This window comes from Ochotona curzoniae, unplaced genomic scaffold (assembly GCF_017591425.1).
Source record: "Ochotona curzoniae isolate NIBS_2020 unplaced genomic scaffold, NIBS_Ocur_1.0 scaffold_4505, whole genome shotgun sequence".
Classification (NCBI taxonomy): domain Eukaryota; kingdom Metazoa; phylum Chordata; class Mammalia; order Lagomorpha; family Ochotonidae; genus Ochotona; species Ochotona curzoniae.
Genome location: NW_024467118.1, coordinates 49,086,040 through 49,108,137, shown reverse-complemented (window position 1 = coordinate 49,108,137; position 22,098 = coordinate 49,086,040). Strand labels below are relative to the sequence as shown.

Below are 22,098 nucleotides of genomic sequence, written 5' to 3'. Positions count from 1 at the left end.
GGACACACTCAGTGCCCCAGATCCCACTGAAATCATTCGGAACAGCCAATCATAAGCCTACTGTGGCTTCATTGCTTTCATCTTTTCTGGGGAAACCACAGTGAGGGATCTTGCCCACGCTTTGTCCACTTTCCTTCTGCCTCTTGACCTGACAGTGTTGCTGCCCTGCATGACAGAACCTGCTTGTTCTTGCAGACCAAGTAACACACTTTTTAAATTATCTGTTACCTTATTCATCTGTGGCCCTCACCTTACCTGAATAGTAAAACTTGTATTTTAAAACACTTCGGAGTAACTAATGTAACTAATGTTCACAGTTTCTTTCACTCATATGCAAATAAGCAAGAATGCATGTAATTTTGCCCCTTCTTACATAGGTGATTGTATGATATATATGAAATATATTGAATTTTCCCCCCAATAATGTTAGGTACTGTGGTTTAGAAAAATCCCTGTATTTTAATCATTGATGTGTTTGCCACCTTTTCATAGTCAGTTGTGTGTGTATATCATGTAGCTCTCACTGCCTGCCTCACCGATCATTGATTTTAACCTGCTTGTATGGGAACTGTCACAAGAAGCTAGCAGTTGAGGCCAATGCTGTACATGCTGAGAGTTCAGCAGCAGTCAGACAGTGAGCAGAGTTAGAGTTACCACGTACAGTGGAAGGAAGCGGCAAAGGCAGGAGGGTAGTCAAGATAGCTAGCTGCACTATGCTGCGAGAGAACAGCAGGCAAACAGGACAGCTAGAAGCTGACTGGAACTGCAACTTGGGTTATAATTTGGAGATACAGAGCTGAGGCATACTGCCGCTGGCTAGGGGCTTTTCCATTACCAATGGTTTCCTTATCCCTGGGAATTTTCACTAGGGATTTCTTTATTGCCTGGTGCCCAGGTGACCTACACACAGGTATTAGTTTTTGCCGTTTTTTGTTGTTGGTTGATACACATCTTTCTGTTCTGGATCAGACCCAACAGCAAAGGATTTTTGTTGGCTGTAAGGAAATTCAGCAGAAATGTGTATTGATTGACATGTAGGGGCATCGTTTTTGAATCTCTGTATGTTCGTGACTTGAAATTGAGCAGCAAGACAGCCAGAAAGAAACCAGCAAAATCAGTTTTTCTTCTTTTCTGCTTTTTTGTCTTGGTCTCTGTCTTTCATATACCACTCTTCCACCCCTAACATGTCTTCTCCTTATTTTTGGATAAGACTGAAACTTTTATTAGTAGTTAGAAGGGTGTTGGTAACACTTTGTATGCATTGCACTTGATAAATTACAGGCACATTTCAGATACTCTCTGAGATGGGTAGAAAATATAAACATGAAGGGCCTGTGTTACCTGTTTGTATTTTGCTCAGATTACAAATGGAATTCCAAAGAGGTTAATCTTACTTACAGAAGTCCATGGATAGATAGAGTGATTTGAACTTCATCACTGCTGCTTCCTGTATGCTGTGACAATCTGTGTGTGCCCTTGGGTTTAGGGTGCTGGGTTAATGTTATTTTTATGGTATTCTCAGACCAAAAAAACAAAAGCAGGCTTCACATGATGCTTTTAAATAGCATGAGGTGCTTAAACTCTGTACTGCAAGGGTTGTTAAAGTTTCTCTTTAAAGCATCACCTGCTATTTTCAGCTTTGCAAATGTGCTGTCTCTGTGGCTCTCCTCAACTTGATCACCTCACCAGGACTGTGATTCAAGATAATTGTATTTATGAAATTGAAATTTGAAATTCGTGTATTTTTTCATGCTTGACAACATTTTTCTCCAGCCATTAAAAAACTAGAAAGGTTATATACAAGAAGTGATTGGCTGTGGTTTCCTGTTACTGTGTTTATGTTGTTAATGAGTATTTTTGAACTAGAAATTGAATTCCTCCCCCATTGTTCTAATCTTTAAAGAAAAATAGCTAAGTTATTAGTTATTGAGGTTAAAATGTCTTGAGATTTAGCAAATTCATGGTAGACACTTAGATGTCTTCTGTTTAAAAAACAAGTTATTTCTTATTAGTAGATGAAATATTCGTCAGTTTTGAGATATTCACAGGACAGCAGTAGATCCCTACATTCTGGCTTTATGCAGTTTATTGTATGATTATCAGTTTTTTCCTGGTATTTCCATTTTGTTTTTCACTTCCCCTTATTCTGGATTGATCCACTCATGCTCAAAATAATTTCTTTAAACTTAATTAAGGACAGCATTAGATGGTGGTTTGATTTGACTTGTTTTCGTCTAAGGTAGTATTTAACAATTATTTTATGTGGTGTGATTGCAGATGTGTTTGACAGAGATGTATAGTTGATATATAGTCTGTAAAGCTTGGCAAAGTCATAAAATACTGTAGTAGTTGATAACTATGATGAGTACTCACCCATGTGTTAGTCCTGTATCACTTTGCAGCCATTTTCCCTGGATCATTGTAAATGGCCTTTTATTGTGGCTGGAAGGGATAGGAACCAAGTGCAATAGGAAGTGGCTAAAGCTGCAAACAACTTCCAAGGGTTTCCGGTAACATTTGATAGCTGTAAAGGAAGGAAATGAAGGGCCAGGCACATTACAATAGCAGGAATCAATTGTAAAAAGTTGGCATATTTGTCCTCTTTTTCCCCAAGATGTGTACATATAGTAAGGCCAGATAGATGTACAGGTTTCCCCTACTTGTTTCTCATGCGCATTTTTATTTCACAGTGTAGTGTATTATTCTTATAGTTTTAAAGAAGTCAAATTTTATTCAGTGCCTCTTCTCCACAAATATTAATAATGTTATGCTTTTCCTCCTAAATTTGGTTAGCCTTGATCCTTAAAAGAAATTCTGTCAAGTAGTATCCTGTGTTTTCATGAGTTGCAAAGTATCTTGCAGAAAGTGTATATATGAAATTTTTGCATTTAAGTGCTTAGTGAGATTAGCCTTTTTATGTCACTATGATGTTAATCTTATAAAATGGATTGGATGCCTTTCCCTCTCTTTTGCTGCTGTAACTAGCATTTATAGGAATGCTAAAGGCAGTTCCCTATAAATTGAGTTGGGCTTTTGATCTGGTTTTTAATACCCCTGGTTTCCAACCAGAAACAGCTGGCAAGATAGAATTAAAACCAGAAGTCTGGAGATTTTTCAGGTCAAGTTCTCTCAGCCACCAGTGCCTTGTGAGACTTTAGTCATTTGATTAATGTCATTAGTGTTTTCTCTGGACCTCTGGAAATGTGAACTAAATGAGTTCTGAGCTGCTTTCCAGCCTTGACTATCTATGAATAGAATTCCATTTTTGGCCCCTCGCCTAATCCTGCCGGCACCAGTACTGCAGTGACAAACAATAGCTGCTCAGATGGCCTCAGCTGCCAAAAGCCCTCTCTACTGGCTGTAGTTAAATGTAGTCTTAGAACACCACCTAAATAAGGACAGCACAGTGCTGCGGAGTGCTGTGAGCTCCTAGTTTAAAGCCTCAAGGCTGTGGGGATGCTGAGTGATAGCTACAGGAAAAGCTGGACATTTGCACACAGCCTAGGTCACCTGTACTTTTGGGCAGAGGAGGCGGGAGGTGACATGCTGCCTCTGCCTCTGCCTCCCTCACACCCAGCTCCTGCCTTTGCAGTGTTGGTTCTGGTCTCCTCTCAGTTTTCTCGGGACTCAATCCTGGCTCAAGGCATAACACCAGGACCACCTGTTACTCATTTATTATTGCTGCAATTGAACAAACACAATCCTGAGGATGTGGTGGTGGTTTAATGCTTGTTTTCCAGTTGACTGATGAAAGGCTTTTAAGGTTAACCAAATTTGAATGAGTTTCCCTTTCCTTTGTTGGCAAGAGGAGGCTTAAAAGTCTGAGCAGGTAAACACAGTTCACAGTTTAGTTTTCTGTTACCCGCTCTGTCTAGCAGTGCTGACCTCTGTGGAACTCTCAGAGCTTGAGTTGTGCTGTCAGTAAATTGCAGCCAAAGGGGGCTTTCAGGACTTTGAGGCTGTGTTCATTTGATTGTGCGTGGTTGAATGCATATATTTAGACAAACCCCCCCCCCCCCCCGGAAAAGTGCTTGCAAAGTGACAGTCCTGTGCTTCAGGGAATGCCTCAATCATTGTTGCCTGTTCCAGTGTCTCACTGCTGTTCCATTTTTGCTTTCATCTTTAATATGGAAATCATTGGTGATCACATGACCCTCTTTGTTTTTCATTCATTTGGGTGGTCCCTGCAGTTCTTTGATAGCTAATTCAGGAGTATGCTTGCAAATTAAAAACAAAATTACTTAGGAGCCTGAGGTTTGAAATAGATATCCCATAAGGTTCTAAAACAATTTTATTTAAACTCAGACCTCTCATATCACCTGTGTTTACTTAATAATTTATGTTACTTTTCTTCCAGCAATAGGCATTTCATTGATTTTGTCTTTTTCTTAGCTTTTGTATAAGAATAGTGATATATTAAGCTAAAATAACAAAGAGTGACTTTGCCCATGTAAGATAAACACAGGTAAGTCTTCATCTTCAGAGAGTGTTTTATTGGCAAATTATTTTGAAAACAGTTTTCTTGATTAACCAGTGAGCCCCATTGTACCTTGAAGCCCGTGTTTCTTCTTAAAGTGTAAGGGGATTAGAGAGAAATTGTTTTTGGTTTATTCAGGGGAAAAAAAACCAGTTTTTTTACACCTGGGCCCTGATTGAAATGTAAGTCAGTGTGGATTTTGAATTTTATTGCATTAATCTAGTATTATTGTTGTGGAGTTACTGAGAAAATATTCTAGTAATTTGAGAGAGAAGATGTCAGAATATTATGTTATATCCTGTATTCAGTTTATGGTATACATTACATATTGATAATTTGAAGAGCTCATGGAATTCAGAAATTTGAGACTCATCAAATTATACTTTAAACATGTGGATTTTTTGTGTATCTGTTATATCTCAATAAAACTGTTATTTAATAAGAAAGGGCAGAGACAAATGTTAGACTCCCCTTGACCTTGTGCATCTTCTGTCAGAGTACCTGGCTCCTGTCTGGCCACTCTGCTTCCCACTCGGCTTCCCTCTGATGTGTATGCAGGAGCAGCAAAGTGATGCCTCAGGTAGTGATTGTATTCCTGTACCCATGTATGTGCCGGTGGAGTTGCTGGCTTCAGTGGCTTTGGCCTGGCCATCCTTGGCTGTTAGTAGACATTCAGGGAGTGGACGAGCAGTTCAGCAGGATCTCTTTCTCTCCTTGTGCCTTTCAAATAAAAGTTAAAACAATTTCATTAAAAATAATAAAATAAAGAGAAAGGGCCTACTAGCATTGTACAGTTCTGCAAGAAATTACTACACATGGGACTTCTTCAGATGACAGAAATGTATTCTTGCATAGGTTCTGGTTCCCTGAAATCTAAAATTATGGTATAATTAGGGCCACTTTCCCTCTGAAATCTGAAGGGAGAGAATGCTTTGTTTCGAGGCTTTTGCCTGAGGCAGCTTCACTCCGTCTCTGCCTATCTTCACATTGCTTTCTTCCCCAGTCTGTGTATCTCCTATCTCCTTTTGCATCCTTCTCAAAAGGATACTTGCCATTGGAATTAGGGCTCAGTGTAAATCCAGGTAGGTCTGCTTTGAGATCTTCAACTTAATTATATTTTGAAAGACCTTGTTTTCTAAATAGCTCTAAGTGGGGTATAATTTTTGGTCGAGGGCTACCACTCAACCCACCAGAGTAATCATAGGTAATAATTTGGGGTTTTCCCTGTATGCATCCATATATATATATATATATGAAATATTTTCATACCTATAGATGCATATGTCACACCAAGATTTGATGTTTGCAGTATTCTTTGTATAAAATTTGTATAAGCTATTAGTATAAAAGCTATTCATTGCTTCATTAAAATGTTTATTATCATTTTCATTAAAATGCTTATTTATTTTCATTAATGATATTAGATATCCTGAAAGTAGTTCCTATCACACGACTTCAGCAGCTGGGGCTGCACCAGACTGAGACCTGGTTTCTTACAAGGGTAAAAAAATTTGGGGGGGTTGTATTAGCAGGAAACCAGACTTGGAAATGGATCTGAAATTCAAACCCTGACACTCAAATATGGTATCCAGGTATCCCACCTTGGTTCCCATGCCTCCCTGCTTTTTATGTGTGCTGTATACCCTACGAGTCTTTGTCAACTTCCAGCCTTCAGCCCTGTTTCTTGAAAAGAGGAGTGTCTTGGGCCTGATACAATGGCTTAGTTGATTAATCCTCCCCATCAAGCTCCAGGATCCCATATGGGTGCTGGTTCATGTCCTGGCTGCTCCACTTCTAGTCCAGCTTCCTGCTTGTGGTATAGGAAAGCAGTTGAGGAGGGCCCAAAGGCTTAGCACCCTGCATCTGGCTTAGAGGTTAAAACTGCTGTCCTGTGCACCCCATATTGTTGCTGACTCAAGTACTGGCTGTTCCACTTCTGATCAGGCCTGTACTAATGCACTGGAGAACACAGTAGATGATGACCCACCACCTATTTTGGGAGACCTAAATGGAGTTCTAGGCTCCTGTCTGTGACTATCCTGAGAGTGAACTAGCTGATGGAAGTATCTCTCTCTCTCTCTCTCTGTGTTAACTATTTCAAATAAACCATGAATATTTGAAAAAAAAATGAGTGAAGTGCCACTGGCTGATTATTTTACAATGGAAGAACTGTCAAGCAGGACTCCAGAGGTCAGAAACAATGGCTTTCCCTATCAAGGCACCTCTGAGTTTGAACTGAAAGTGAAGGAGTGGTCAGGCAAAAAATGGGTCAGAATAGTAGTATGATAATTTATTGCATTTTAGTGGAATTAATATTATGTCTGGGATAATAGAGAGCTCTATATGAAGTATGTAGAACGTGCCAGCAATTTCAGATCTGGACATAAGATAGGTTAAGTTTTGGCTCTGTATTGAATGGGTGATGTGGTAGCAGGTAGCCTTTTGTAGCAGTCCTATGTGTGTAAATTTATTTGGTAGCAGACACGTGTTCTGTGCTTCTGGTGAAGGATGATGTGCTATAAAGAAGAAGAGTATTCTTGTGTTATGCACATGCCAGGGTGTTGCTGTACGTGAGGTTGCCTTCCGTAGCTTTTTGATGGATACATTAGGAAGCACTTAGTCACGTATCTTGTCGTTGTTGAATTATTCAACCCTACTGTCAAAGTGAGTGGCAAAATTTTGATAGGAAAAATGGAATTAATTTTAAAAGGTTTCAGACTAATGAAACTCAAGCTTGTGCTACATGAAGCAACATTTTCATGCTATTATGTGGTGGGCAAGCTTTTTTATTGAACCCCCTTTAATCTACAGATAGTGTGGTTTGAGGAACGTGTCAGTACTAGCTACCGCAACGTCTTTTGTTCTTGTTAAAAAAGACAGTACTGTTTCATTGAGTTATATGAAATATAATGTTGATCTAGGCTCTTAGTAATTATTTAAGAGAAACAAAACTTTGAATTAAATGAGAACACAGATGTTTGATTCACTGAGTTGAAATATTTGAATAGCTTTTAATTAGGAGTCTTGTGAAATTATTTATGATTGTAGAAGAAAATAGAATGCTGAAGTCAGTTCTTAAATATGAATTATTTCAAGTGTTTCCCTATAGGACAACTCTCAGAATGTAAGGCAAGAGAAAGTTTATCCCTCACAGTTGTCTTCCCAGATTTTGCCTGATTTTCAGGTTTAACATCCACTCAATATGCACCTGCTGGTTAGCAACACCAGTTGTAGAGGATATTTTAGTGGTTAGGGGATTTTTTTATATGTGTGAAATGTAAAAATACATTGAATCAGCTTTGATGATCTAGGTCCCTCACATATGCTTACAGTTTAACAGACAATTATGCAAAATTCTTGATAGAGGTTGAAATTTTATAGACAGTATTTTTATAGAAAATCCAAGAAATAAAGACTATCAGATTTTTTAAAGAATCATATGCTTTCTTTTTTTGGAAACTATATTTCAGAGAGCATTGATTAGTGTTAGTAAATTATACCACATTTTGCAAAATTGTTTTAGAGGGTTAGATGACTTTGACATAATAGGTTTGGGTCACCATTATGTTTTCTAAAGGTCTTTTTAATGCAGTTACAAGAGTTTTGTCAATTCTCATCTTTGCAGCAATAGAAGATAGGAGAGCAGTAGAAGGTAAAAATGAAGTTGAAATCCCAGAAACTTTGTCTCCCTTTTAATATTCTGACAAAATGTGTTTTGAAGCTGCTAACAAATGTAAAAAATACAACAGCTTGAGTTTTCCTTTTTCTTAATACTTCTGTTGTTTACCCACTGTGCATCAGAATTATTAAAGTGCAGAAATGTAGCATATGTTGCTGTTTGTAAATAATATTCTCCTAGAACTTACATTTGCTAATCATTTTTAATAGAGATTTTTCTAAGACTTTACAGATGTATGAATTTCATTCCAGGATTTTGTAATTGCCCATATTTGGTGAGGATCAACGAACTGTTATCATTTTGCAGGTCTCATCACAACCACATCAAGGAAACTAGATCGAGAACAGCAAGAGGAACATATATTGGAAGTAAGTGTCTTTGATTATTCTTAAAATACTGCAGTTATAAGAATGATCAGTGTGTTAACCAATATTCACGATTACTATTTTGTTATGTTACTTCTGATCATTAGCAAAAAGACATGATTATCGTTGGGAACAAGATGCTTTCTATGAAAAACTGTCCCTAAAAGCGTTTGTTAATGTGTTACTTTAACAGGTTACTGTGACTGACAATGGTAATCCTCCAAAATCAACCATTGCAAGAGTAATTGTGAAAATTCTTGATGAAAATGACAACAAACCTCAGTTCCCGCAGAAGTTTTATAAGATCAGACTCCCAGAGCGGGAAAAACAAGAACGAGAAAGAAATGCCAAACGCGAGCCTCTCTATCGTGTGATAGCTACAGACAAAGATGAAGGTCCCAATGCAGAAATCTCATACAGCATCGAGGATGGCAATGAGCATGGCAAATTTTTTATAGAGCCAAAAACTGGAGTGGTTTCATCCAAAAAGTTCTCTGGAGCCGGAGAATATGATATTCTCTCTGTGAGTTAAGATTGTAATCGAAATTTCATATGTACTTTGGTTAGGAACTTAGTTTTGTGTCACTCACAGCTTTTTCTCTAGGCAGTGAATAGTTTCAGTGTTTGAGACCTAACAGCCAGGCAGTACTTGATCATGTTTGAGAAAAGCAGAGTTGATTTTTCCCTTTTCAGCTTTCACTGTAGTTGCTTGTTCTTCATGTTGGGTAGTTCTTTTTATAAAATGTTAAATGTGTGGCAGATGCAGATTAATATCACATGTTAGAAATTGCCTGGGTTTAAGATTGAACCAATCCGTGCTGTAGTATGAGCTATGATTTCTGCTTGGTTAGCTTACCTCCTCTTTTCCTGTGTTATAGATTAAGGCAGTTGATAATGGTCGCCCTCAAAAGTCATCAACCACTAGACTCCATATTGAATGGATCTCCAAACCCAAGCCATCTTTGGAGCCAATTTCATTTGAAGAAACATTTTTTACCTTTACTGTAATGGAAAGTGATCCAGTTGCTCACATGATCGGAGTCATATCTGTTGAGCCACCTGGAAGACCTCTTTGGTTTGACATCATTGGTAAGAATTCCTCATAGTTTCCACTGTCGTTATTTATATACTGAGAATAGCTTGCATGTGTTTTCCTGATTTTTGTTTTCTGCATATCTCAGAATTGAAAATCAAATGTAGAATTTATAGGTGGAAAATTTGCTTTAAGCTGTAATGCTTGGATGGATTTTTTTTTTTTACACTGTGCATTGTTTGAAATAAGTGCTGTCTATCCACTGAGTTGTTATATATTAAAAAAATTTTTTTTGAAGTGCTTCAAGGAGTTTAATGATGTTTTGATACAAAAGCATACCTTCTGAATTTTTAATTCTTTATTTGTGACATCACGTTATGGTTTTTAGTAGCCATTAGTAGAAAATTTAAATTGACTGTCACAAGACAGGAGGCAGTGTTGTGGTATAGTAGGCAAACTGTATTTTGCTGTGCTGGCTGGCATCCTATGCCTATTTGAGAACTGCATGCATGCTCTGCTTTGGAACCAGGTTTCTGCTAATACACGTAGAAAGGCAGTGGACAGTGGTCCAAGTACTTGAGCCTCAGGCATATGGGAAACACTGATGGGATTCTGGCCCTGGCTCTAGCCCATCCTTAATCTGACTACTGTGAAAATTTCTGCAGTAAACCTACTGATGAAATATCTCTTTCTCACCTCCTACCACCCTGTCTGCCCATCACAAAGTAGGGGCTCTGCCTTCCAAATAAATAAACATATTTAAATATATTATTAAAAAGTAGAGTGACTGTCAGAGTTCAGTAGTTTATAGAAAATAAAATTATAGTTTTGATTTGCGTAAGTTAAACATTACAGTGTCAGCCGTGGCTTTTTAATTTTGTTTGCTTCATTTTCAGTAGGAAGCAGAGTTCATTAGAGTAATTCATCCTGTAATAAAATCTGCACACTTAAGTCCATCCCACTACTTGACACTCAACCCTCTTCTAGTTCAGATATTAAATGTAATAATACCCTGTTTAACAAACTGAAAAATGTTCACAAAAGACTTGATATTATCTTATAAAATCAAAAATACATCTTGTAATTCACCTCTAGGCAAAGTTTCATTTCTTTTTTTTTCCCCCTGTTCTAACCCAATACCAAGTTATCACCTAAACTCTTTCATGAAGTTGATACTGATGGAAACAGGCTGCAGGGATCCCAGAGTAGCTATACTACATGATTCACTTACTGACGTTTCACACTAGCCAGTGGACTGCTTTCCTTGATTTGCTTTTGGCACGAAACTGTTAATAACGTATGAGAACCATTACCATTTACTTTAAGGGGAAAGATTGATTTTGTAGTTCAGTATAACCAAAATAATTTGCTTGCCTTCCCTTCACTTTTTATCATATTCCTAAATTAATAGTCTAATATTGTACAATATCTGACATTGCTGACCCACCTGTTTGGAACCAGATGGATTGATTGTTCTTCCTGTTCTGTGCTTGCTTTTCATGCTTGCTTCTTTTGGCTGTGCCAGGAGATACACTTGCTAGAGAAGTTTTTCACATCTTTCAGATGACTTGTGACCTGAACTGTACAGCAGAAGGTATCTGCTGAGATCACATAATTTACCTAAGATTATGAGATCTAAAATAATAAAAGCATTGATTTTCTTTTTTGCCTTTTGTTGCTGTTTATTAATATGCACAAAGTCACCCATTCCAGTTGCAAACATAGTGACATTTAATGCATCCCTACATCTGTGGTTTTGGATTTGATTTAAGACCATGTGTGTGTCTGTGTTGTTTTGATTAGATTTAATGGTGTAACTTCATTCTGACATTATTCCTCTCTTTCCATTTAATTGATAGAAGCATTTCAGCTTCAATGGATTTGAAAGGTTCTTATCTAAAATGGAATTAAGGATACCTTTGAACAGTCAGTATGGAGAGGACAAGAACTTAAACATTATTAAGCTTTGTTTTTGACAAGAATATGACAACATTTAATTTCACATAGTGTATAATGGACAGGAATGATTGAAGTTAACAAACACTGTATTTTTCAGGGTTAAAGTTTGTTTTTAGCAATTATTTAATCAGAGCCATATGCTCAAAGTACCATGAAATCTTTTTCAACAATTCTACTTTTAAATTCTGAGTGACATGTTGTATAGCTACTATAAGTAAAAGGAATGTTCAGTACCCCTGAAAAATCAATCTGAAAATATTTCATTAGTAATATCAACAAACTTTTTCTTTGTTTCAGTTATTCTTTTGCTTCTTCTTGGTCAATAGCTATCCTTATGTTAGGATATAATTTTGCCTTTAAAACATTGTCTTTTTAACTGGCCATGCTTTTCTTGTCTTCTAAAATGCTTGTTCCTTGCGATCATTTTTATTAGTATACCAGAAGTCCTTTTTTCGGTGTCGTTAAGTAATAGAAAACCACCAAACAGTCGAAAGATTTTCATCTTGTATTGTGTTCTTAATCTTCTGTTTAATTTGAACTAGGTGGCAACTATGATAGTCACTTTGATGTGGACAAGGGCACTGGAACTATTATCGTTGCCAAACCTCTTGATGCAGAACAAAAAACAAACTATAACCTCACAGTTGAGGCTACAGATGGAACCAGCACTATCCTCACACAGGTAAGTGGGTTCCTCCTAATGTGCTACTGGTCTGAGCAAAGTAGAGAAAATATTCTAGTTTTAGGACCCACAGACAGCATGGGCAAGTTTAGCTGTCCTCTCAGGTTCTGACATCACAAATTAATGTGTGGTTAGTTTATACTTATGTACACTAAAAATTTTTATTTAGATAAAATATAAATCATGACTTATATTTTGCATGTAATTAAGTAGTTTCAAAGATTTTGACAGAAGACTGAAAATAAAACCACATCACATTGTTTGTTATTACTCCATCAGAAGTTTCTAATTGTATGCTCTAATTCAAAGTATATTGTTATTAAGGATGACATGTACAGATCATTTTCATTAGAGCTTTTTAAAGTGACTACTCTTGTAAGTCACTCTTTCTTTGGAATCCCACCTTCCCCAGCACAGGCACAATTTGGATAACATAATCAAAGCTATGTAAAAGTGACTGATAAAATTGCTCTACTTGTTCCTTTGTTTCCCAAGTTTGTTTCAATCTGATGATAGAGAGGTGGACAGATGTCTGAGATTTCTAACTTCACATTGAAAAACCCTGTAATCTTAACTTCTTATGTCCTACAAATTCTTTTTCATTGTGTTTATGGGCTGTTTTGAGTTGTACAAAAGCAACATTCCTAGTTGAATAAACACTGTGGGATTTGGGAAAGAGATCGAGGGCCATCCATTCATTCAGCTGATCCATGTGTACTTGGAATAGAGCAGGTATTTTTTGGAAAGCTGAAAATTAGGAAACAAGATAGACAAAAACTCTGCCCTGTTGGAGCTAAAGGCTTGTCTGGAATCTACCATATATACTTAAGGAAGTAACAAAATGGTAGACATTTTAATACTTCTTAATTCATTTCCTAGCTTCAAATTAAACTATGTTAAATTTTATGTGAGTCCTAGTTTATGCTATATCTTTTAGTTGCATAAAGGAATAAAAATCTCTTTTCAGTCAAATACAAAGATAATTTAAAGCCAGTCATGAGAATGTGTTATTCATCACTGAATGCTTATTATCTTCATCACAAGTAAAATTGATCCATTTTGAAATTGTTAAGTGAGAATTCTTGTATGTTATTAACATTTCAGTTTTGTCTGTAACCGTGTTCTTATTCTAGAAACAAACAGAACTAGTAAGTGTTCTTTCTCTTTAAAAACCAGTCCTGGGAGCTTTTATATGCTATTGATGGGAATGCCAATTAGCATGGCCATTATGGAAAATAATGTGGAGGTTCCTCAAGAACCTGTGAATAGAGCAGAGACATTGCAGTCCCACTACAGGATGTATATCCATAGGAGTCAATGTGTTTGAGAGATAGCTGTACTCACATTTTTGTTGCAGCACTATTCATAACAGCCAAACAATGGCTAGGTGTCTAAGGACATATGAATTGGTAAATAATATGAGATATGTACACAACAGAATATTATTCAGCACTAAAAAAATAAAATATTGTCATTTGTAGCAACTGTTGTGGAGTGTGAGCGAGATCATACAAGACATGTCTAAGGTTTGCTTCATTAATCAAACTTGCTGATAATAGAGCACAATAGCAAATCACAAAGGAACAAATGGTCATTATCCTTAAGTCCATCCATTAAGCTGAAGACCTATGTCCCAGCTTCCCAACAATGTAAGTTATCCTAAGAGACATGCAATGAATAACCTGGACACAAGTACAAAGCTGCAGACATTCACCTTTCCCTGGCTTCTCTGCCCACATTCCACTACTGCTAGGCCTCACCTCTCCTGCAACTCCTGACAGTACACAAACCAGGAACAACATTATTATATCCATTGTTCCATCTAAGCAGTACACAGATTAGAGGATTACCTATCCTGGGTCAGCCAAGAGTGGAGGTCCCAGAGTAACGGAAGCACCTGGCCAGAAAGAGAGCTAACCCCTGCTTCACAGACCTTTTAAAGGGGCTTGTGAGGGGAGTGGTTATACTGCAATGCAATACCACCCTCTCTTAGTTGATAGATGAGTCGCAGGTGGGCAGGAGTGAATACCTTGTGTTATGGGTTAAGGAGTTGATTAATGCTCATTGGAATGGGCAGGAACAGGAACTAGGCTTGTAGCTAAAAACACCTAGACTAATTGGACTTCCAGTATACTGGCTAATTTAGGACGTAAGGGGGGTGGTTGAGGATGGAATTCACATGCCATTGCTGTTAGGACCCACCTTCAGGACAGAGGGTAGAGAACACGCCAAATTTCATTTGCCCACTGTCAGTGGGTGCTGGCTATCACTGGCTGCACCCCATAACAGCAACCAAGGTGGAATAGGCAGACATTACAATAAATGAAATGAGCAAGTCACAGAAAGACAAATACTGCTTATTCTCAATCAGACGTGGAAACTAAATAGCTAATTGTATGAAAGTATACAGTAGTGGTTACTAGAGCCTTGCAAGAACATGGGGGAGGGAGGGTTGGAGAAGATGATTTGTGGATAGAAGGTAGGAATTATACAACATTATTATGGTTGACAAATATTTTCCATAATAACTGATACAGAGGATTTTGAAAATTTCCAGAACAGCAACAACAACAAAAAAAGTATATCTGAAATGACAGCTATATACCGGTTGCCCTGATTTGGCCATTATACATGTGCACATGTACTGAGATGTCACATGTTACTCTGTAAATATGTATTGTTAATATTTAAAGAATTAAAACCGCTCTACTTTTAGAATATAAAAGCAAGAGTAAAAATCAAGAAATGTAATGAATCCAATGAAATGATTCTGGTAGGATGACTTGAGTAATATAGAGTGGGTTGGTCCAGCTTCCAAAGTCAACTATCCAGAAATCAAGTGAAACAAGCGCTGTGCACCAAGCATTCTCATTATGAAAGACAATATATCCATCTGCAGCGTTTGGCATTCATTATGTAAACTAATTACCTGTTTCCCAGTAATCATAGCTTTAGTACAGTTGAACGATTACTATGAAATAACTGTATATTCACTAAAATTCCTCCAAAATCCTAGAAAATATATATGAATTTTTCTATTCACAGGGGCCCAAATAATCTTAGATTTCTGTGCTCTGCTTAAATTCGTTTACATAATTATGTTGAGTCATTTAAAGAGGGTCTTGTTATCTCAGTGAATTGCTGGCAGGGGAAGGCAGTTAAAATACAAGAGAATAGATTACAGAGCCCAGGTTGCCCTGTTAAGGTGTGGGACAAAGGGAACAATCAGTAATTAGGCTTAGGTTTCCAATCTGGGACTGAGAGCAGGGAGATAGGGATCTGAGGGGGCAGAGCAGCTGGTACCACGTGAAGAACACAGGACTCCAGACAGAAACACAGCAGGTGGATTTCAAAATGTAAGTAAAACCGCAGAACCAGTAGAGCAGGTTTTGTGCATCCAGGTCTGTTTCAGGAGATGCCAGATTTGAGGGGTTTTCAGAGTAGCAGTGGGAAGTCATAATGCGATACCAGTGTTCCCTGAGACCAGCTCTCCTAGCTTTTCTGGCCTGGCCTTGTCCACTGAGGCTGCTGCCCAGTGTTAATTGAGTCACTTTGGTTTATCTATAGGGATCTTAGCATGTCTAGTTAACATTCTTTTTTCTTTCTTAGACACAGCTTTGTTCTTATAAGTTTTGTTTTTGTTTTGTGGTGTTTTGTTTTTCACTTCAGAGCATCAACATCCCATTCTGCAGAGTAGGCAGCTTGGTCCGAGTTTCAGCCCTACCCCTTTGGGCATACTGGCTCCTTTTAGGCTTCAACTTTCTCCTTTGGGACATGGCAGTAGTGATAACCACTCTGGTTTTGTTCTTGGCAGGGTCAAGTGAGATGACATACAAGAGGCTTGCTTGTACAGAAAGCTCTTAGAGCCTGCCATTCAGTAAGCTCTTGGACAGGGGCAGCTATTACACATCAGCACTGGTCAGGGTTCCCATCTTGTTGCTTGACACTTGATGTACCTTCCCTTTTCTGTTCTGTTGCTGCAGTTCATCTTGTACTTCCTGCTGCCAGGATGATGATAAGTACAAGCGTTGAGCACACAGGCTGTGCGGTTCTCCAGTCTCAGCTTGGGGATCATGATGACACATATTTGATTCCACTTTCTTACTGTTCCTTTCCTATATTATTTCTTAATTACAATTTCTTATCTCTAGAAATAGAATGCCTGATTTTTGTCTCTTGCCTTATGCTTTTACCAGGCTCTTTCCAATACACATTCCTCTCACCAGTCAATACCCTACTGAGGCAAAGAGTTTTCTGAATGTCCCATCAATATCTGAATTCTTAAAACTTTGCATGATAAGGTATAAGACAAAGTTAGACTTTCTACATGGAAGACACTGTCTACGGAGGCTAAAAATGACACAAGACGTGACTGGCACTGTGACTTAGTGGAGTTAACTAGCCTATTTGGGATGCCAGTGTCCCATATTAGAGTGCTGATTGGAGTCCTGGCTACCCTGCTTCCAAGCAGCTCCCTGCTGATGCACCTGGGAAGCAGCAGATGTGGGTCCTGCACATGAGTGCTGCCACTCAGATGGGAAGCCAGAAAGTAGTTCCTGGGTCCTGGCTTCAATCTGGGCTTAGCCACTTCGAGGGTAAACCAGAGGATAAAAATTGCCTTCTCTTGTCTCCTTTCTTTCACTCTGCCTTTCAAACATAAAAATTGCCTTCTCTTGTTTCCTTTCTTTCACTCTGCCTTTCAAACAAATAATTCTTTAAACAGAGAGAGAGAGAAATGCCACAGGGCATGGATTTTATGAACTTATTCAGCACCCTAAATCCTGGACAGACCAATGGTAAGCATGTGAGTGTTCAGTAAATGTGTTTCAGTACATTTACCATCTCTGAGCTGGTCTTCTTACCTACAACTATCCTTGGACTAAACAGTGCTTACTGTATGTGGAAACTGACTAATATGTGTAGTGGAAATGGTTTCTAGAAATTGTTTTATGGACATTTTTTTAAGACCATCACTGACCTTAAAGTAAGAAGACCTCTATTATACTTTCAAATGTTTGTATAATTTCCCCATAAAACCTTCTTGTAGCATAGTGAATACATTTAGTATTCGTTAAAATAATTTATTGTTACACGGCTATCATTGAAGGAGAGCACCAAGATAGCCTTCAAGGAAAGGCCTTTATTCTAAGGGCTTGGCTGATGTAGTTAGCAGCTTTGCCTGTACGTTCCTAGTACTGACCTCCAGCGACACTTGGACTAGAAGACTCCTTTGTTCCCATGTATGCCAAACAAGTGTGTGTAGCTTTCCTAATCATAAACTGTAAGCCATATTTATTATCAGTAGGGATTTCTACTGTTTATACACTTTCATTATGAAAATTAATCTGTTGTCAAAAAGTGATTTGTGTGTATGTTCTTATGTAGTTTAGAACTGAGTTTAAAATTGATTCATTTTATTCATAATTGAAGATTTGTCTTTTCAAACTAACTTCTTTTTAAGAAGTAAACATGTTACAACTTACACAAGTTTTGTACTGATAGAAATAAGATTTAAAATACATTTCCAATTTGCCTTTTGCTGCATTAAAAACTTACTAGGAATTTGGGCTTTCCAATATTTGAGTGACTAAGTTAGTGTAACCAACTATTTCACTCACCCAAACAGCTTGTTGATTGCATATTTAAATCCTGTATTAGGCTTCTGTAAAGTCTAGTAATATAACTTATGTATGGTCTTTACTGAGTAGTCTACAGTCATCTTTGGGGAGACCTGATAAATTAAGTCAGCATTTCAGAAATAAGTGTCAAGTATAAGCAATGTTGTATTTGTATCATCAAAGTCAGTTTTAAGAATTTAGAAAGATGTTCCTTACTCATATTTAAATAATAGAGAAATTTTCAAAGATATTTTTGCTTCTGGATTGTTTTTGCTTTTATTTTTCATTTTTATACATTTTGTTAAATGCAATGTTATTTTCCTGATCTTAAAATATTAAGACATTGTAATATGGAGATCCCGGAGCCTAAAGAACTGTGTCATGAAAAATAAAATGTTTTAAAATACATTATTATATGGAATATCCATGTGAGTTATTTGGTTATTCATTATAGGTATTCATCAAAGTAATAGATACAAATGATCATCGTCCTCAGTTTTCCACATCAAAATATGAAGTTGTTATACCTGAAGATACATTACCAGAAACAGAAATTTTGCAAATCAGTGCTGTGGATAAGGATGAAAAAAACAAACTAATCTACACTCTGCAAAGTAGTATAGATCCATTGAGTCTCAAGAAATTCCGTCTTGATCCTGCAACTGGCTCTCTATATACTTCTGAAAAACTTGATCATGAAGCCATCCATCAGCATGTTCTCACTGTCATGGTAGGACATTAAGATTATTCTTTGACTACTGTTTGGTTACTGAAATATTTTCTATCTGTCAAGATCACTTTTTAAAACCAATTATGTAGAAAGATCCCAACAGGATTAATACTGTGTTGATTATGTTTAGGTTCGTGATCAGGATGTCCCTGTAAAACGCAACTTTGCAAGAATTATTGTTAATGTCAGTGACACGAATGACCATGCCCCATGGTTCACCAGTTCCTCCTATGAAGGGCGGGTTTATGAATCGGCAGCTGTCGGCTCAGTTGTGTTGGAGGTTACTGCTCTGGATAGAGACAAAGGAAGGAATGCTGAAGTGCTGTACTCAATTGAATCAGGTACTTTAGAAGCACTCATTGAATTTTAACTTTACTTGTTAAAATGCAATTTTTCTTTTCTAAAATTAATTCTAAATGTTGATGTTTTTATGTGTATCACTGTAAAAGAATACAAAATTTACCTTTAGTTACCCTGTAAACTTTAACCCATCAATGAGCAAAAATAGAGATCTGATTAAATTTGAATAAAATTCTTAGGGATTTACAAGGTTAGCGCAATTTGTAGCTCTGAGAGTCTTGTAGTAAAGAGAGTGTTTTTTACTGATATATCTGAAATAATAATCACACAATATTTTTCCTTTAAAATATTGATCAACTCTGAGACACACTTGAGAAAATGCTGGCCTAGTATTTAAAATTTTACTTTATACTTACACTATTTTCTCTTGGATCAAGAAATACCATGACAGAGAACTGACGTTATACAATTCTAATCAAGTCAGTCTCAGAAAGAGAATACCATATCCCTCTTACCTCCTCCTGGTTTAGCTTTTAGGTTTTGTTTTGTTTCATTTTGCTTTGTTTTTCTTACTCTTATGCACAGTAACAGCTGTCTTTTCTTCATGGAATCGAGTTGTTACAGGGTTAAGACTGGGACTGGAAGCAATGCAGGGAAGGTTAAGGGGCCTGATGGAGCTAACTTTGGCAGCAAAGGTGAAGAACGACTGGGGATAGTCATTCTAGGTGTGAGAGGACAGGAACAATGTGCATCGTCTTGCTGATGATAACTATGGGGAACATCACCAAGAAGTGGTCACAGCGGACTGAAATGTTCCTGTTCCTTTGTTTTATGCTGCTGTTCACCCATTCTGTTTTACATTCAGTGGGCTTAACCTCAGTTTTTTGTGCTAGGTGCCTTGTTTTTTGAGTCTTGCCTCTGTTTCAAAGCAAGTGATTAAAACAGTCAGAAATCATTACTTTGCTTTGAAATTTTTCCTGCTGTTGCCAAATCCTACAAATAAATGATTATATATTGAGGCAGGTCACAGTTTTCCTGGGTGACAGTGGCATTGAAAAGAATCTGTTAATTCTAGGTCTTCACTACATATTTAGAAATTATCGGTCTTACATATTAAAATTGATAGATGTATTGATTGTAGTTCATGTAATCAGAATCTGAGTAAATGAAGGCTGATTCTAGAAAAAAAGCCTTGATGTGCTTGGTATTTCATTTATTTTCCTTAAAACTACTATTACTCACAAATAAAATCTCACACACTGCCCACACTGGCCTTTTCCAGTGAAAACTTAGCACTTGTTTGATGATCATTTTATGATTTTGATAAGGTAAAAGTAATGCTAAATAGTTGCTTTATAGGAAACCATTACCATTAAATTACTGTGTTAAAATGTGGTGCAGTTAATGTTCCCAATAAAGAAAACTTTTTCCCATCATCTTTTTTCCACTGGTTTAGAAATTTAACATTTAGAAAAACAGTGGATTCCATTTATGCATGCCTGAGCTTTTCAATAAAATAATTTTCTCATAGACAAACTGACGGGGTTTATGTAGGAGAAAATGTTAAACTTTCCCTTAGCTTTCACATAATTTTCAACAACTGGGTGGTTAAAATATGATTTTTCATGTCTGAGTGAAGGCGTGGACATTCTTTGAATGCTTTCAGTGGCTGATGGGATTAGTAATTTGGTATTCTAAGAATGGGACTCTGTCTCCTCAAGAAATGGATAGTACCAATGGCCTTTTCCAGTAGGGACATAGTAGTGAATTGATGGTGACTTTATAACTTTGATAATATAAAAGTAATGTTAAGCAGTTTCTTCATAGGAAAGCACTACTGTTAAAATTCAGAATTGTGGGTCTGTGTTGATTCATCTTTGGAACACTATGAAATATAAAATGTTCCTACTATCTTTAATAACACTTACTTCATCATCATCTTTCTGATTTGTGTCAGATTGAATTTAATAATCTTTAAAAAGCTAGCAATAAGTTCCAGTCAGCACTGGAATTTTAATAAGCAGCAATTTATTAAGTAAAATGTTTGGTCTGATTAGTAGTGTTTAGGGACAAAGGAATTAATTAAAGGGTATTCTCTATAATAGTTGAATTGTACACGAGAGACACCCAGTACTGTAGTACAGGCTGCATGGGAATCTCTCCTTGTCTTTAAACATTACTAGGTTAGTGCTCTACTTCAAAACTGTTGTAACTGGAAATAGGAGACATTCAGTAAATGGATTTGTTGATTATAATTGGATTTTTCCCAAACTTCATTATAATTGCACTTTTTTTACTTACCAGCTGATAGAGGTAGCCATGCTGTCTAGACAGCAGTTTCTCATCATCCATCCACAGCATGTCTACCATGGGAAGAAACACATTCTCTCACAGCCCCGCTTACAGGTCCTGGGAGGTGCTTACAAAGTATAGCTATAACTTAAGAGCTGAGTGAATTTGATTTTTTTGCTGATAATTGCCCTATGAAATATGGAGAATAAAATAATTTAGGTTATTTAGAAATTACAGATATTTCAGTAGCACTCATTGCTTTCCACACAGACTTGCCATTGCTATCTCTTCTTTGGCTTGAATGATTTCATATGTGTTTGTATAGGAATCCAGCAGAGTTCTTATTTAACCTTCTTGTTACCCGTGGACAAGCCCAGCGTCATCTTTTTCAGAAATGGCTATGCTGAGTAGGGAGTCCTGGGCAGGCATTGTTATCACACTCTGTAAGCACAGTTGTTTGGGTTAAACGAAGTTAGGGGACAGGTGGAGAAGCAGTAAGAACCGTTCTAGGAGGGGACACAGCAAGTACAGAGCCCTGGGATGAGAGAGTGCTTCACTGATTGAGGAGCAAAGAGACTGTGAGGGTGGCTGGGAAACAGCAAGAGAGCAAGTTGTGCAGGAAGGAGTGTGTTCTAACACTCTCGGCAGCATCGCAGGTGGGGTCTATCTGCTCTTCATTTGACGCCGTGTGATTTATGGGCAACATAGGATTTCACCATACAAGATGAGAGAAACATGTTTGGAGATAAGTTAATGTGACATGGGAAAGTCTGAGGGGCAGGATTGAAGACAGTTGCCAATGATGACTCAGTCTGCTGTTAGGCCAGACAATATCACAGTTTTTTGGAAGGTGGGGATGACGTATACGTAGGATGAGAAAGGCTCTTCGAATTCTGATGACTGCCCAATGCTCAGTGACAAAGAATCTGAGATCACTGATGCTGCTAAGTACAGACAGACCGG

The 22,098-nt window shown here is 37.4% G+C and overlaps 1 protein-coding gene across 1 annotated transcript in view; it reads left to right on the top strand.

The window, feature by feature from the left end:
• FAT1 (FAT atypical cadherin 1) overlaps positions 1 to 22,098 on the top strand; it is a 116,142-nt gene that overhangs the window by 58,115 nt on the left and 35,929 nt on the right. Inside the window, exons 4-9 of the mRNA XM_040966234.1 lie at positions 8,463 to 8,524; positions 8,715 to 9,044; positions 9,400 to 9,610; positions 12,056 to 12,195; positions 18,268 to 18,543; positions 18,674 to 18,884. Of these exons, the coding sequence (XP_040822168.1) occupies positions 8,463 to 8,524; positions 8,715 to 9,044; positions 9,400 to 9,610; positions 12,056 to 12,195; positions 18,268 to 18,543; positions 18,674 to 18,884 (1,230 nt within the window). The remainder of the gene's footprint in view (positions 1 to 8,462; positions 8,525 to 8,714; positions 9,045 to 9,399; positions 9,611 to 12,055; positions 12,196 to 18,267; positions 18,544 to 18,673; positions 18,885 to 22,098) is intronic.